Here is a 16,761-nt window from a genome sequence, read left to right on the forward strand (position 1 = left end):
AATTAGTTCTTAAGTGATTTGTATTTTATGTATTTTAAGATTCCAGTAGTCACATAAATATGTAACGATAAAGGATATAGAGCCTGAAACCTAGGTGTCATTAGAACATGACATACTGACTTGAAGTAAAATTTTTGCTTGTGGCACTAAGTCTTTTTGTGTATGTATGTGTGAGTGTGGTACCCAGAGGCAGTCTACCTTCAAGCTACACCCGCAGCCCGATTATGGTCTTGTTAGATTAATGAGAGTCTCACTACTTGCCGAAGACTACTGGCTCTGGCACTAGGTTTAGATGGGAAATTGGGATCAAATATTTTGTTGTAATCTTTTTTTTTTTTTTTTTTTTGGTGTTTCTGGAGATGGAACCCTGGGGCATTCTACTTCTGAGCTTTATACCCTCAGCTCTATTTCCTATTTTTTATTTTGAAACAGGGTCTCACTGAGTTTCAAAGTAGCTAAGGGTATTGGCAAACCTCAATCCTCCTGTCTCAGCCTCCCAAATGCTAAGATTACAAGCTTGCGCCAGGCTTCTTGGAATCATTTTTTATGTGTTTTTTGTAATTTTGGGTTTATTTTATAACTTATTGTTTAATTAAGCCACACAATTTTCTAAGAAAATCTTTATTCATTTTACACAGCCATTATGTAAAATAGTTGATCTAAATAGAAGCATTTTGTTTAAATCCTCTCAATATTTTTATTTTAAATTATGTAGCTTCCTTAGGATCTTTTGTTAATGCAGAAATGGCTTCTCAAAATGACTAGTTTTTGTGTGTGTGCATGTGTGTGAACAATTATGCTGTTAGTAGAGGGGAAATAATTTTCTTGATAGTTTTATCTTGTCTTTTAGAGAGCGAAATGTCGTCATTGGAATCACACCAGGAGCAATTGTCTCAGTCAGATCCATCCCCATCACCAAACTCATGTAGTTCCTTTGAACTATTAGACATGGATCCTGGCAGTTTGTATGAACCAGTTTCTCCACATTGGTTTTATTGTAAAATATTAGATTCTAAGGAGACATGGATTCCTTTCAACTCTGAGGATTCACAGCAGCTGGAAGAGGCATATGGCTCTGGTAGGATGAAAATGATGATGCTATTTCTCATTAAGGTTTTTCTTTTTTCAATACTGGGAATTGAACCCAGAGACATTCTACCTTTGAGCTACACCCCCATCCCTATTTTATTCATTATTTTGAAAAAGGGTCTCACTAAATTTAGGAGGGCCTCACTAACTAGCTGAAGCTGGCCTCAAAACTGCAATCCTGTCTCAGCCTCCCAAGTACTGAGATTACAAGCATGTTCCACTACACCTGGCTTTTTCTTTCTTTTTTATTTTTTAAAATTTATTTATTTATTTATTTATTTATTTATTTATTTATTTATTTATTTATTTTTGGTAGTACTGGCATTCCTGGAAGCCCTTCTACCTCGGGGCTACACTCCCAGACCTATTTTTACATTTTTCATTTTGGAAACAGGGTCTCCTAAGCCAGCGCGATCCTCCTGTCTCCACCTCCCAAGCGTGGGGATTACAAGCGTGCGCCACCACGCCCGGCTTTCTTTTTTTATTTTTGCAGGTGTAGAATGGAACTGAGGGGCATTCAACCTCTGAGGTACACCCCCTGCCCTATTATTTTTATTCTTTATTTTTTTTAAATGCATGCTATCTTTTACTTATTTGTGTTACTGGGGTTGGAATCCAGGGGCTTTCCACCTCTGGGCTATGCTCCAAGACCTATTTTATATTTTATTTGGAAACAGGATCTCACTAAGTTGCTGAGAGCCTCACCCAGTAGCTGAGGCTGGCTTCGAACCTGTGCGATCCTCCTGTCTCAGCCTCCCAAGTGTGGCGATTACAAGCCTGTGCCACCATGCCCGGCTCTCTTTATTTTGAAACAGGGTCTCACTAAGTTGTGGAGGGCTCACTAAGTAGCTGAGTCTGTCCCTGAACCATGATCCTCCTATCTCAGCTTCCCAATCACTGGGGTTACAAGTGTGCACCACCATGCCCGGCTTTTTTTTTTTTTTAACCATTTTTTTTCTTCTTATGTTTTGGGGTGTTGGAGATTGAATCTAGGGCCTCAAGCATGCTAGGCATGTGCTCTACCACTGAGTTACATCCCCAGGCCCAGTTAAATAATTTTTTATAGATATTTATTTATTTATTTATTTTAATTTTTATTATTTTTATTTTTTGGTGGTACTGGGGTTCCTGGAAACCCTTCTACCTCTGGACTACACTCCCAGACCTATTTTATATTTTTTTATTTGAAACAGGGTCTCTCTCTTTTTTTTTTTTTTTTTTTTTTTTTGGTGGTACTGGGGTTCCTGGAAGCCCTTCTACCTCCGGGCTACACTCCCAGACCTATTTTTACATTTTTATTTGGAAACAGGGTCTCCTAAGCCAGCGCGTGCGGCTGGCTTCGAACCTGCGCGATCCTCCTGTCTCTGCCTCCCAAGTACGGGGATTACAAGCATATGCCACCACGCCCGGCTGGAAACAGGGTCTCTTAAGCCAGCGCGGCTGGCTTCGAACTTGTGCGATCCTCTTGTCTCTGCCTCCCAAGCGCAGGGATTACAAGCGTGTGCCACCACACCCGGCTACAGATTTTTATATAAAAGTTCCACATTAGTACTCAGGTAATATTTTATGATATTCAAGAATTTGGAGCCGGGCGTGGTGCCACACGCTTGTAATACCAGCATTCGGGAGGCTGAAACTGGAGGATCGCGGTTCGTGGACAGCCTCAGCTACTTAGTGAGGCCCTCCGCAACTCAGTGAGACCCTGTTTCAAAATAAAGAATAAAAAATTGGGCAGGGGGGGTAGCAGGGGGTGACCCAGGTCAAATGCCTCTGGGTTCCATCCCCAGATACGCAAAAAAAAAAAAAAAAAAAAAAGTTCGGCCGGGCATGGGCGCACACTTATAATCCCAGTGCTTGGGAGACTGAGACAGGAGGATTGCACAGGTTTGAAGCCAGCCTCAGCTACTGAGTGAGGCTTTCAGCAACTTAGTGAAACCCTGTTTTCAAATAAAATATATATTAAAAAAAAAAGGTCTGGGAGTATAGCCCAGAGGTAGAAAAGCCCCTGGGTTACACCCCTAGTAGCGCGCGCGCGCACACACACACACACACACACACACACAAATTTGTTCGGAGCGGGCTGTGGTGGTATACTCTTGTAATCCCAGCATTTGGAAGGCTGAGACAGAAGGATCACTGTTTGTGTATAGTGACAGTTACTTAGTGAAGCCCTTGGCAACTCAGTGAGACCTTGTTTCAATATAAAGAATAAAAAATAGGGCTGGGAGTGTAGCTCGGAGATAGAATGTCCTAGAGTTCCATCTCCAGTACCCCCCCCCCAACACACACAAAGAATTTGTTTGGTATCTTGAAAATAATATCTTTTGTAATTTCTCCTTTTTAAAAAAATTTGTATTAGGGATTGGATGCGGGGGTGTTTATCACTAGTTTATACCCCCAGCACTGTTTTGATTATTTTGAGACAGGGTCTTGCTAAATTATTGAGGCTGTACTGGAACCTGTGGACCTCTTGTAGCAGCCTCCCAAGTACTGGGATTTATTTATATTTTTTACCCAGAGGCATTCTATGAGTGACTCCTCCACCCCTATTTTTTATTCTTTATTTTAAAATGGTCTCACTTAGTTGCAAAGGGCATCACTAAGTAGCTGGGGCTGTCTATGAACCCCTATCTTCCTGTCTCAGCCTCCCAAATGCTGGTATTAAAAGCATGCACCAAGCCGGGCATGGTGGCGCACGCTTGTAATCCCAGCATTTGGGAGGCTGAGACCTGAGGATCATGGTTCGTGGACAGCTACTTAGTGAGGCCCTCTGCAAGTCAGTGAGACCCGGTTTCAAAATAAAGAATAAAAAATAGGGCAGGGGGTGTAGCTTGGAGGTCGAATGCCCCTGGGTTCCACCCCCAGATCCGCAAAAATAAATAAATAAAAATAAAAGCATGCGCCATCATGCCTGGCTCAAGTACTGGGATATATAGGTGGGTACCACTGTGACTGGTTCATTTTTTTGTGATTTCTACAGTTTTCCGATAACTTTTTTAGTATGTGTGTGTGGCACCAGGAATTGAACCCAGGGGCATTCTACCACCGATCTACACCTTCACCCCTATTTTTTTTTTATTCTTTATTTTGAAACAGGGTCTCACTAAGTTGTGGAGGGCCTCACTAAGTAGCTGAGGCTGGCAACAAATCTGGATACTCCTGTTTCAGCCTCCCAAATGCTGGGGTTCCAAGTGTGTCCCACAACTCCTGGCTTATTTGATAAGTTTTTATATTCTAATTTATGTTTCAGGTTTTGTTACTACAGAGTATATATAGAACTAGATGTCACATTTCAGAAAAATGAACTTTTATTTTTTTTTTTGCAGTACTGGGGATGGAACCCAGGGGGTATTCCACCTCTGAACTACACCGCTAGTCCTATTTCTTATTCTTTATTTTGAAACAGGGTCTCACTGAGTTGCCAAGGGCCTCACTAGGTAACTGAGTCTATCCATGAACCATAATCCTCCTGTCTCAGCCTCCTAAATGCTGAGATTACAAGTGTGGGCCACCACTCCTGGCCAGAAGAATGAACTTTCTAACCAGCCACTTTTTTGTGTGTAATGTGTAGTACTGGGGATTAAACCCAGGGACATTCTACCTCCAAACCATACCCACAGCCCTATATTTTATTCTTTATTTGATTTTGTATTTTTTTAAATACTTTTTCTATTGTTTTTTACAGGGCTGAGGATTGAACCCAGAGCTTTGCATGTGCTAGGCAAGCGCTCTGCCACTGAGCTAAATCCCCAAACCCTATTCTTTATTTTGAAACAGGGTTTCACTAAGTTGCGGAGGGCCTCACTAAGTAGCTGAGGCTAGCTGCAATCCTTAATCCTCCTGTCTTGGCCTCCCAAGTACTAGGATTACAAGCATGCACCATCATGCCCGGCTTCTTCTTTTTTTATTTTTTTGGTGGTATGGAGATTGAACCCAGAGGTATTCTACTTTCAAGCTATACCACAGCTCAGTTTTTTTAAATTTTTATTTTATTTTATTTATTTATTTTTTTGGTGGTACTGGGGTTCCTGGAAGCCCGTCTATTTCCGGGCTACACTCCCAGACCTATTTTATTTTTGGAAACAGGGTCTCCTAAGCCAGCGCAGCTGGCTTCGAACCTGCGCGATCCTCCTGTCTCTGCCTCCCAAGTGCGGGGATTACAAGCGTGCGCCACCACGCCCGGCCAAAATTTTTATTTTGAATCAGGGTCTCACTAGGTTGCTGAGTCTCATTACTTGCTGAGGCTGTCCTCAAAGCTGCGATCCTCCTGTCTTAGTCTCCCAAGTACTGGGATAATAGGCCTGCACCACATCTGGCCTTCTCTTTTTTTTTTCTTTTTGCGGTACTGGGGATGAAACCCAGGGGCATTCTACCTCTGAGTGACACTCCCAGCCCTATTTTTTATTCTTTATTTTGAAACAGGTTCTGAATTGCAAGGGCCTCACCAAGTAGCTGAGGCTTGCCGTCAACTGCAGTCCTCCTGTCTCAGCCTCCCAAATGCTGGGATTATAAGCATGCACCACACACCCGGCTTGGCCTTCTCTTTTTTTATGAAACAGAAATGAGTTGGGTACGGCTCATGATTGAGAAAGTTATTCAAACTTTTCACCTCATTTATTCATCTTCTTTGGGCAAAATATTCTGTCTCCAGCTTCCTTGCAGCATTTATTCTAAATCCTGTCAAGTTCACAGCTATAGGTTTTATTTATTTGTTTGTTTGTTTGTTTATGGCACTGAGGGTGGAATCCAGGGGCTTTTCTTTTCTTTTTTTTTTTTTTTTTGTGGTACTGGGGTTCCTGGAAGCCCTTCTACCTCTGGGCTATACTCCCAGGCCTATTTTTACATTTTTATTTGGAAACAGGGTCTCCTAAGCCAGCGCGCGGCTGGCTTTGAACCTGTGCGATCCTCCTGTCTCTGCCTCCCAAGTACGGGGATTACAAGCGTGCGCCACCACGCCCGGCGATCCAGGGGCTTTTCTACATCTGGGCTATACTCCCAGTCCTATTTTATACTTTATTTGGAAACACGGTCTCACTAAGTTGCTAAGAGCTTCAATAAGTAGCTGAGGCTGGCTTCGAACCTGTTCAGTCCTCCTGTCTCAGCCTCCTAAGTACTGGAATTACAAGCGTGTGCTACCACTCCCAGCTCAGCTACAGGTTTTATGAAAACCTTTTTGGCAGTCTCTAAATCCTAATAAATTCAAGGGATAGAAGCAAAAGTTCTAGAAGAATCTTATGTACTTTTTTCATTGAATCTGGGGATCAAAATCAGGGACCTCATGCATGCTAAGTAAGCACTCTAGCACTGAGCTACACTTTTAGCCCTCCCACACCAAGGGGCATGACCATTATTTCTAAAAAAAAAAAAAAAATTGAGCCGGGCGTGGTGATAGATGCTTGTAATCCCAGTATTTGGGAGGCTGAGACAGGAGGATTGCACAGGTTTGAAGCCAGCCTCACTGGCTTAAGAGACCCTTTTTCCAAATAAAAGTATAAAATAGGTCTGGGAGTGTAGCCCAGAGGTAGAAAGGTTTCCAGGAACCCCAGTACCACCAAAAAAAAAAAAAAAAAAAAAAAAAAAAAATTGTTTTCTTTTGTTGGTATTAATGATTATACCTAGAGTTATTTTACCTCTGAGCTACACCATAGCCTTTTTTTATTTTATTTTTACAGGTCTGGGGATGGAACCCAGGGGCATTCGACCTCAGAGCTATACCCCTTGCCCTATTTTTTATTCTTTATTTTAAAACTGGGTCTCACTAAATTGCAGAGGGCCTCACTAAGTAACTGAGGTTGTCTGTGAACCGCAATCTTCCTGTCTTATCCTGAATGCTGGGATTACAAGCGTGTGCCACCACGCTTGGCTCCTATTTTATTTTTTATTTTGAAACAGTCTCACCAAATTGTTGAGGCTGGCTTGGAACCTTAGATCCTCTTATCTCAGCCTCCCAAGTCCTGGGATTATAGGCTGTGTCACCACGCCCTGCTCTAAAAATGGCTTTGACTTTTGCAAAGTAGTAAAAAACAATATAGATGAAATTCTCTTTTCTCTAGCCAAGTAGAGAAACGCGTTTCATATTATTTAGAGCATAAAGTACTATTGTGTTTTGGGAGATTTACAGTAAATTTATACTTATTTTCTCTTCTTCAATTCTTCTGTTGTTTCTCCCTTCCAATTTTTGACAGGAAAAGATTGTAATGGGAGAATTGTCCCCACCGATGGGGGCAGGTATGATGTTCATTTGGGGGAGAGGATGCGGTATGCTGTATACTGGGATGAACTAGCATCAGAGGTACGACGATGTACCTGGTTTTACAAGGGAGACAAAGACAATAAATATGTACCCTACTCGGAGAGCTTCAGCCAAGTTTTAGAGGTATGTCTTTGATTATTTGCTCAATGTTTCTTCTCTCTTTCTCTCTCTCTCTTTTTTTTGGTACTGAGAATTGAACCCAGGGGCATTCTACCTCCAAGCTACACCCCCAAGCCCTAGTTTTTTTTTTTAATTTTGAAACAGGATCTCATTAAGTTGTAGAGGGCCTCACTAAGTAGCTGAAGCTGTCTGCAAACCTCTGATCCTTTGCTGCCACATCTAACTCGCTCTTCTCTCATTTAATAATCACATCTTGTGATTTACTTTGTGAAATTTATAGGAAAGTTTGATTCCATCTGCATCATACTTTTTTCTTCTTTTTTTGTGGCACAGGGGAATGAACCCAGGGGCCTTCTCTCTGAGCTACACTTCCAGCCCCATTTTATTTGTGTATTTTTATTTGTGTATTTTTATTTTTATTTTTTATGGTACTGCGAACAGAACCCAGGAACCTTCTACCTCCAGGCTACACTGCCAGATTTATTTCATATTTTATTTGGAAACAGGATCGCACTAAGTTGCTGATGGCCTCACTAAGTAGCTGAGGCTGGGTTCAAACATAGCGATCCTCCTCTTTCATCTTCCCATGTATTGGGATTACAGGTGTTCCCACAACGCCCGGCTATATGTATATTTTTATTTTTATTTAATTAATTTATTTATTTTGTGGAACTGGGGATGGAAAGCCAGGGGCTTTCTACCTTTGGGCTACACTACCAGACCTAGTTTTTATATTTTATTTGGAAATAGGGTCTCACTAAATTGCTGAGAGCTTCACTAAGTAGCTGAGGATGGCATTGAACCTGCGCAATCCTCCTGTCTCAGCCTCCCAAGTTCTGGGATTACAAGTGTGCACCACCACACCCGGCTATATATGTATTTTTAAATTTTGAAAAGGATCTTGTTGGGTTGCAGAGCATCTTGCTAAGATGCTGAGGCCAGAGCTGCTGAGGCTGGCCTGAAACCTGTAATCCTGTCTCATTCTCCCAAGTATTGGGATTGCAGGTGTGCACCACCATGTCCAGCTTGCATCACACTTTATAGTTTTTTTGTTTGTTTTGCAGATGTGGGTATGGAACCCAGCAGCAATCGACCTCAGAGCTACACCTCCTGCCCTATCTTTTATTCTTTATTTTGAAACCGTGTCTCACTGAGTTGCAGAGGGCCTCACTGCAACTCAGTCCTCCCAGATGCTGGGATTACACGCATGTGCCACCACACCTGGTTTATAGTGTTTTTTTTTGCAGGTTAGTTTCATGATAAAGTAATACTAATTTCAGATTTTGAGTTGGGTGTGGTGGCACATACTTGTAATCCCAGCATTTGGGAGGCTGAGACAGGAGAATTGTGGTTTGTGAACAGCCTCAGCTACTTAGTGAGGCCCTCTGCAACTCAGTGAGACCCGGTTTCAAAATAAAGAATAAAAAATAGGGCAGGGGGTTTAGCTCGGAGGTCAAATGCCCCTCAGTTCCATTCCCGCAAAAAATTTAAAAAATATATAAATAAAATGAAATAAAAAGATTAACTTCAGATTTTGAAACATTATGCCATTTATTTATTTATTTATTTATTTATTTATTTATTTATTTATTGTGGTACAGGGGATTGAACCTAGGCGTATTCTACCTCTGAGCTATACCTTCAGCCCTATTTCATTTTTATTTGGAAGCAGGATCTTGCTAGTTTGATGAGTCTCACTACTTGCCGAAGCTATCCTTGAACCTGTTAACCTCCTGTCTCAGCCACCCAAGTACCAGGATTTCAGGTGTATGCCACCATGCTCAGCTCTTTATTATTACTTTATTATGCCTTTAAATTTAAACTTTGAGCCCAGCGTGGTAGCACACACTTGTAATCTCAGCATTTGAGAGGCTGAGACAAGAGGATCTTGGTTCAGGGACAGCCTCAGCTATTTAGTGAGGCCCTTTGCAACTCAGTGAGACTCTGTTTCAAAATAAAGTATAAAAAATAGGGCTGGGGGTGTAGCTTAGATGTAGAATGCTCCTGGGTTCCATCCTCTGTTAGAAAAAAAAGGTGAATAGTGATTTTCTAGTCTAGATGATTAGGTGATAAGAATAGAAATGGTTTAGAAATTTTTTTTTTTTTTTTTGGTGGTACTGGGAGTGGAACCCAGAGGCTTTCTATCTCTGGGCTATACTCCCAGATCTATTTTATATTTTATTTGGAAACAGGGTCTCACTAAGTAGCAGAGGCTGGCTTCGAACCTGTGCGATCCTCCTGTCTCAGCCTCCCAAGTGCGGGGATTACAAGCATGCGCCACCATGCCCGGCTATATTTTATTTGGAAACAGGGTCTCTTAAGCCAACAAGGGGATTTGAACCTGCTTGATCCTCCTGTCTCAGCCTCCCAAGTGCGGGGATTACAAGCATGCGCCACCATGCCCGGCTATATTTTTATTTGGAAACAGGGTCTCTTAAGCCAACAAGGGGATTTGAACCTGCTTGATCCTCCTGTCTCAGCCTCCCAAGTGCTGGGATTATAAATGTGCTCTACCACGCTCGGCTGGTGGCCCATGCTTATAATCCCTGTAATTGGGAGGCTGAGACAGGAGGATCACAGGTTCATGGCCAGTCTCAGCTACTAAGGCCCTTTTAAACTTAGTAAGACACTGCTTCCAAATAAAAAATAAAAATAGGTCTGGGAGTGTAAGCAGAGTTAGAATGCTCCTGGATTCTGTCCTAAGTAACACACACACACACACACACACACACACACACACACACACACATGCTCCTGGGCTCAATCCTGAGTTCTACCAAAAAAAAAATTGAGAGTACTTTTTTTGTGTGTGTGTGTGGTACTAGGGGTGGAACCCAGGGGCTTTTCTACCTCTGGGCTGTACTTTCACACCTAATTTATACTTTATTTGGAAAAGAGTCTCACTAAGTTGCTAAGAGACTCACTAAGTAGATGAGGATGGCTTAGAACCTGTGCGATCCTCCTGTCTCAGCCTCCTAAGTGCTGGGATTCTCAGCTATGCCTAGCTGAAAATGCTATTTGTATTAAAACTTATTAATCCAGTAGTATTCTAGTAATAAGCTCAGTTTTAATTGAAAAACTATTAGAGAAAGCTAATGAAATATATTTTCTTTTAAGGAAACTTACAAGCTTGCTGTAACTCTGGATGAGTGGAAAAAGAAACTGGAGTCTCCCAATAGAGAAATTATTATATTACACAATCCAAAGGTAAAGTGTTTTTCTGATATTGAGATTAAAGGTTAATTGGATTTCTAAGGTGTACTTACAGGTTTTCTTTTTCCTATGGACTCCATGTAGGCTAACCTTTGGCCCATTTTATATTGAGCTTACCATTATTAAATTTAAAACCACTACCATTATTTACCCAACTTATCTCAAAAGAATTTTCTTAGGGAAAATTATGTTACTATAGATTTAGAAAAATCACTGACACAGTGTATGAGCATATCTTTCATGTGTAGGGTATTATTGAAGTGTCTTTTAGTCTAAAGTATTTTCGGGATTTTTGTTTGAAGGTATAGGAGTTGCATATCAAAATTCCAGTTGAGCTGGGCGTGGTGGCGCACGCTTGTAATCCCCGTGCTTGGGAGGCGGAGACAGGACAATCTCGTAGGTTCTTAAGAGACCCTGTTTGCAAATAAAAAGTATAAAATAGGTCTGGGAATGTAGCCTCGAGGTAGAAGGGCTTCCAGGAACCCTAGTACCACCAAAAAAAATAAATAAAAAAACTTCCAGTTGGTATTTGACTATATGCATCAAAATAGATGTTTCTATCATTTGAAATATATAGAAATGACTGTATCATGGGTTGTATTGCTCTTTTTCTTTTTAAGCTCATGGTGCATTACCAACCAGTAGCAGGGTCTGATGAGTGGGGTTCAACACCTGCAGAACAAGGTCGGCCAAGAACAGTGAAGAGAGGAGCTGAGAACATCTCTGTTGAGATTCACTGTGGTAATGTTATTTATTTACTTGGTAGTGGGGATTCAACCCAGGGATGTTCTGCCTCTGAGCTATACCCCCACTCCTTTTTATTTTGAAATAGATTCTTGCTAAATTGCTGAGCATCAGGTCAAGTCACAGAGACTAATCTCAAACTGTATTCGTCCTGTCTCAGCCTTCCAAGTACTGGAATTAAGGCATGTGCCACTGTGTGTGGTTCATTTTTTCTTAAATATTTATTCCTTTTTTCTTTTTTATGTATTAGGATTACCTCAAGGCATAAAAATGGTTAATCATACAGGTTTTTAGGGTTTTTTTTTGTGTGTGTGGTACTGGGAATTGAACCTAGGGGTCAGTCTTCTTTTGAGCTACACTCCCAGCTCTTTTTTATTTTTTTATTTTGAAATGGTCTTGTTAGATTGATGAGAGTCTCAGTACTTGCTGAGGCTGTCCTTGAACCTGTTATCTTCCTGTCTTAGCCTCCTAAGTATTGGGATTATGCTGCCATACCTGGCTCTTTATTCAGAGATAAAATTAGTATCATTTGCTGGGTGTGATGGTGCATGCTTGTAATCCCAGCATTTGGGAGGCTGAGACAGGATCACAGTTGGCAGACAGCCTCAGCTACTTAGTGAGGCCCTTTGCAACTCAGTGAGACCCTGTTTCAAAATAAAGAATAAAAACTAGGGCTGGGGTGTAGCTTGGAGGTAGAATGCCCCTGGGTTCAATCCCCAGCACCACCAAAAAAAAAGAAAAAAAAAGAAAAGAAAAAAAATTGGACTGGGAGTATACCTCAGAGAGAACACCTGAGATTCAATCCCCAGCTCCATAAACAACAATATCAACAAGATTCAATCCCCAGCTCCATAAACAACAACAACAATATACCTATGGCCTGGAATGTAGCTTAGTGATAGAGTTTTTGCCTACATGCAGGAGATCCTAGGTTCATTCCTAAGTACTGCAACAACAAAAATAATAACACCAAAAAGACTTCCAAGCAATAAAAATGAAATGGTAAAGCTGGGTGCAGTGGCACACGCTTGTAATCCCATTACTTGGGAGGCTGAGACAGGAGGATTGGAGTTCCTGGCCAGCCTCAGCTACTTAGTGAAGCCCTCCGAAACTTAGTGAGATCCTGTTTCAAAATAAAGAATAAAAAATAGGGCTGGGGTATAGTTTGACGGTAGAATGCCCCTAGGTTTGATCCCCAGTACCACAAAAAAAAAAAAAAAAAAGGAATAGTAGGTAAGAGATTCTATCAATGATAAGTTGCCTAAATTTGCCATTGTGGTTCTGTGAGCAGATATTCTTAGAAAATACACGTGTTAAAGGTTTAAAAGAGTGTGGTATGTGAACACTAATGATGTATGTAACCTGTTGCCAAATGGTTAAGAAAAATGTGTATATATGTACATAAAAAGAAAACAATAAATGTAGTTAAGAAGTTTGACTCTGAAGCCGGGTATGGTGGCGCACGCTTGTAATCCCAGCATTCGGGAGGCTGAGAGTGGAGGATCGCGGTTTGCGGACAGCCTTAGCTACTTAGTGAGGAGACCCGGCTTCAAAATAAAGGATAAAAAATAGGGCAGAGGGTGTAGCTTGGAGGTCGAATGCCCCTGGGTTCCATCCCTAGCCCCCCCACCAAAAAAAAAAATAGTTGACTTTGAACCAAGCGTGGTAGTGTAGACCTGTAATCCCTGTACTTGGGAGGCTGAGATGGGAGCCTCAGCAAGTAGTGAGACTTTCATCAACCTAGTGAGACCCTTTTTCTCTTTCTTTCTTTCTTTCTTTCTTTCTTTCTTTCTTTCTTTCTTTCTTTCTTTCTTTCTTTCTTTCTTTCTTTTTTTGGTGGTACTGGGGTTCCTGGAAGCCCTTCTACCTCTGGGCTACACTCCTAGACCTATTTTTACATTTTTATTTGGAAACAGGGTCTCCTTAGCCAGTGCGCGCGGCTGGCTTCGAACCTGTGCCATCCTCCTGTCTCTGCCTCCCAAGCGCGGGGATTACAAGCATGTGCCACCACGCCCAGCATGAGACCCTTTTTCTAAGTAAGAAATAAAAAATTAGCCTGGGGGTGTTGCTTGAAGGTAGAATGCCTCTGGGTTCAACCCCAAGTAGCATACACACAAAATAAACAAAAGTTAACTCTGAGCTGGGCATGGTGGCTCACGCTTGTAGTCCCAGTATTGTGATCCCAGGAGGATCACAAGTTTGTGGTCAGTCTTAGCTACTTAGTGAGGCCCTTCACAACTTAGACCCTATTTCAAAATAAAGAGCCAGGTATGGTGGCACATGCTTGTAATCCCAGCATTCGGGAGGCTGAGATAGGAGGATCTCAGTTTATGGACAGCTTCAGCTACTTTGTGAGTCCCTTTGCAACTCAGTGAGACCCTGTTTCCAAATAAGGAATTAAAAAATAGGGCTGGGAGTGTAGCTTGGAGGTAGAATGCCCCTGAGTTCTGTCCCCAGTACAGCAAAATAAATAAATAAATAAACAAACAAACAAATAAATAAGTAAGTAAATAGATAGACTAAAAAAATTGGGCTGGGGTATAGCTTGGAGGTACAGTGCCCCTGGGTTCCATCCCCCATACCGCCAAAATAAGTAAATAAGTAAATAAATAAATAAATAAAAAGTTGACTGTAAAATGTTGCTATACTATTTTACTAAGTTAAATGTTGGACTATTTTTGTGTCTTTTAAATTATTTCTTTGTATTTTAACTTGCTCATGTTTATAACCTGTTCATTGAGAATGATTTTAGAATGCTTGATTTAATTGTATAGAATAACTTTTGTATAGAATAACTTTTCTCTTTATTTTTAGGGGAACCTTTACAAATAGATCACTTGGTTTTTGTAGTCCATGGGATTGGACCAGCTTGTGATCTCCGTTTCCGAAGCATTGTACAGTGTGGTAGGTTTGCAAAGCATATCCGATTATATTATTTAAAGGAGAGTATTAGTCAGTGCTCCTATGAGCAGGATAAAGCGTTGTCTTTGGTCTATTGTCTTAGCTACATAAGGAGATTTAGAGAGCTTTACAGGTAAAGAGGCTGTAAAGCTTCCCAGCTTAGATCTAAAGTGCTAGTAAATTCATGACTGAGCATGTTCTTAATCACTGTTAAATTGTTTTATCATGTAATGGCCCTATTTCTTTTTTATTTTTATTTTTGGTGGGCCTGGGTATGGAACCTAGAGGCATTCTACCTCCAAGCTACATCCCCCCGTATTTTTTATTCTTTATTTTGAAACAGGGTTTCATTAAGTTGCAGAGGGCCTCACTAAGTAGCTGAGGCTGTCCGGGAACGACGATCCCCCAGTCTCAGCCTCCTGAATACTGGGATTACACGCCATTAAGGCCCTATTTTTTATTATTATTATTATTTTTTTTTGTGCCGACGATGGAACCCATAGGCTTTCTACCTTTGGGCTACACTCCCAGATCTATTTTGTATTTTATTTGGAAACAAGGTCTCACTAAGTTGCTGAGAGCCTCACTAAGTAGCTGAGGCTGGCTTCGAACCTGCGCGATCCTCCTGTTTCAGTTTCCCAAGCGTGGGGATTACAAGCATGTGCCACCACGCCCGGCTTAATGGCCCTATTTCTAACCATTGCAAATTTAAAGAGAACCATAAAGATGATAAGGTTTAAATGGATAATAGGAGCTTTTGTTATTTATACCATGATAAGCCTCTTGATATTAGAAATTGGAAGATTAAAGTAATTAATATAATTTGATTTTAAAAGGCAGTAACCTCTAAACTTGATAGTATTCAGTCTGTTCCAATTAGGGAGTCTTATTTGGTTGGTTAATGGTTCTAAGCATAAACTAGAATTTTATATTTTGGAGATTGAGATCAGTGTGATAAGCTGGGTAAGGTAGTACAGACTTGTAATCCTAGTACATGGGAAGCTGAGACAGGAGAATCATAGGTTTGAAGATAGCCTCAGCAACTTAGTGAGTCCCTGTGCAACTTAGTGAAACCCTGTTTGAAAATAATGATGAAATGGGGCTGTTGGTGTAGCTCAGAGGTAGAGGTAGAATGCCCCTGGGTTCAATTTCCAATACCACCAAAAAAAATATAAAGATGTATTTTTTCTTTTTTTCCTTTATTCTACCATATCAGCTACATTACTGTTTTTTTGGTGGATTTTTTTTTTTTTTGATACTAGGGATTGAACCCAGAGGCGTTCTACTTGTGAGCTACACAAGTAGAGCCTAATTTTATTTCTCATTTGGCAACAGGGTTTCACTGAGAGCCTCACTAAGTGCCGAGTTGTTCTCAAACTTGCAGTCTTCCCGTCTCAGTCTCACAAGTATTGGAATTATAAGCATGTGCCACCATGCCCAGCTACTTTACTGTATTTGACTCAAGTTAATTTGTCTTCTAAGCAAATGTAGTTAGGCAGTGTATTACATGATTTGTTGTATCCTAATTCTGTGTGTTAATTACTTCATAAGTTAATTTTCTTTTCTAGTCAATGATTTTCGTAGTGTTTCCTTGAACTTGCTACAGACACATTTTAAAAAAGCTCAAGAAAATCAGCAGATTGGGAGAGTAGAATTTCTTCCAGTCAACTGGCACAGTCCTTTGCATTCTACTGGTGTGGATGTGTGAGTAATATTTATACCCTTGAATTGTTAACTGTGATTGTAATATATATATATATATATATATTTTTTTTTTTGTTTTGTTTTGTTTTGTTTTGTTTTGTTTTTTTGCGGGTCTGGGGATGGAACCCAGGGGCATTCAACCTCCGAGCTACACCCTCCTGCCCTATTTTTTATTCTTTATTTTGAAACCAGGTCTTACTGAGTTGCGGAGGGCCTCACTAAGTTGAGGCTATCCGCGAACCGCAATCCTCTGGTCTCAGCCTCCCAAATGCTGGGATTACAAGCGTGCATCACCACGCCTGGCTGTAATGTTTTCTGATCATCATTTTACTTAGGGACATTTCTACTATAGCTGATTGTATATTTAAGTTTCTGCTGGGCTTGGTGGCACAAGCTTGTAGTCCCAGTACTTGAGAGGCTGAGACAGGAAGATCTCAGGTTCTTGGCCAGCCTCAGCTACTTAGGCCCTTCACAACTTAGTGAAACCCTGTTTCAAAATAAAGAATGAAAACTAGCTGGGCAAAGCCGGGCATGGTGGTGCACTCTTGTAATCCCAGCATTTAGGAGGCTAAGACAGGTGGATCGCGATTTGCGGCCAGGCTCAGCTATTTAGTGAGGCCTTCTACAACTCAGTGAGACCCAGTTTCAAAAATAAAGAATGAAAAATAAGGCTGGGAGTGTAGCTTGGAGGTAGAATGCCCCTGGGTTCCACCCCTAGTATTGCAAAAAAAAAAAAA

General features: G+C 41.1%; 1 protein-coding gene across 3 annotated transcripts in view; it reads left to right on the plus strand.

The window, feature by feature from the left end:
• Positions 1-858: 858 nt before the first annotated feature.
• DDHD2 (DDHD domain containing 2) overlaps positions 859-16,761 on the plus strand; it is a gene marked incomplete at both ends in the record, with an annotated part of 49,337 nt that continues 33,434 nt past the window's right edge. For 2 of the 3 annotated variants that reach the window (XM_080710712.1, XM_080710714.1), the window contains 6 exons: positions 859-1,078; positions 7,275-7,465; positions 10,580-10,669; positions 11,296-11,416; positions 14,234-14,323; positions 15,889-16,024. In XM_080710712.1, the coding sequence (XP_080566838.1) occupies positions 859-1,078; positions 7,275-7,465; positions 10,580-10,669; positions 11,296-11,416; positions 14,234-14,323; positions 15,889-16,024 (848 nt within the window). The remainder of the gene's footprint in view (positions 1,079-7,274; positions 7,466-10,579; positions 10,670-11,295; positions 11,417-14,233; positions 14,324-15,888; positions 16,025-16,761) is intronic. The other variant, XM_080710713.1, reaches the window with a different exon arrangement.

This window comes from Muscardinus avellanarius (genome assembly GCF_963383645.1).
Source record: "Muscardinus avellanarius genome assembly, chromosome: 14".
Taxonomy (NCBI): domain Eukaryota; kingdom Metazoa; phylum Chordata; class Mammalia; order Rodentia; family Gliridae; genus Muscardinus; species Muscardinus avellanarius.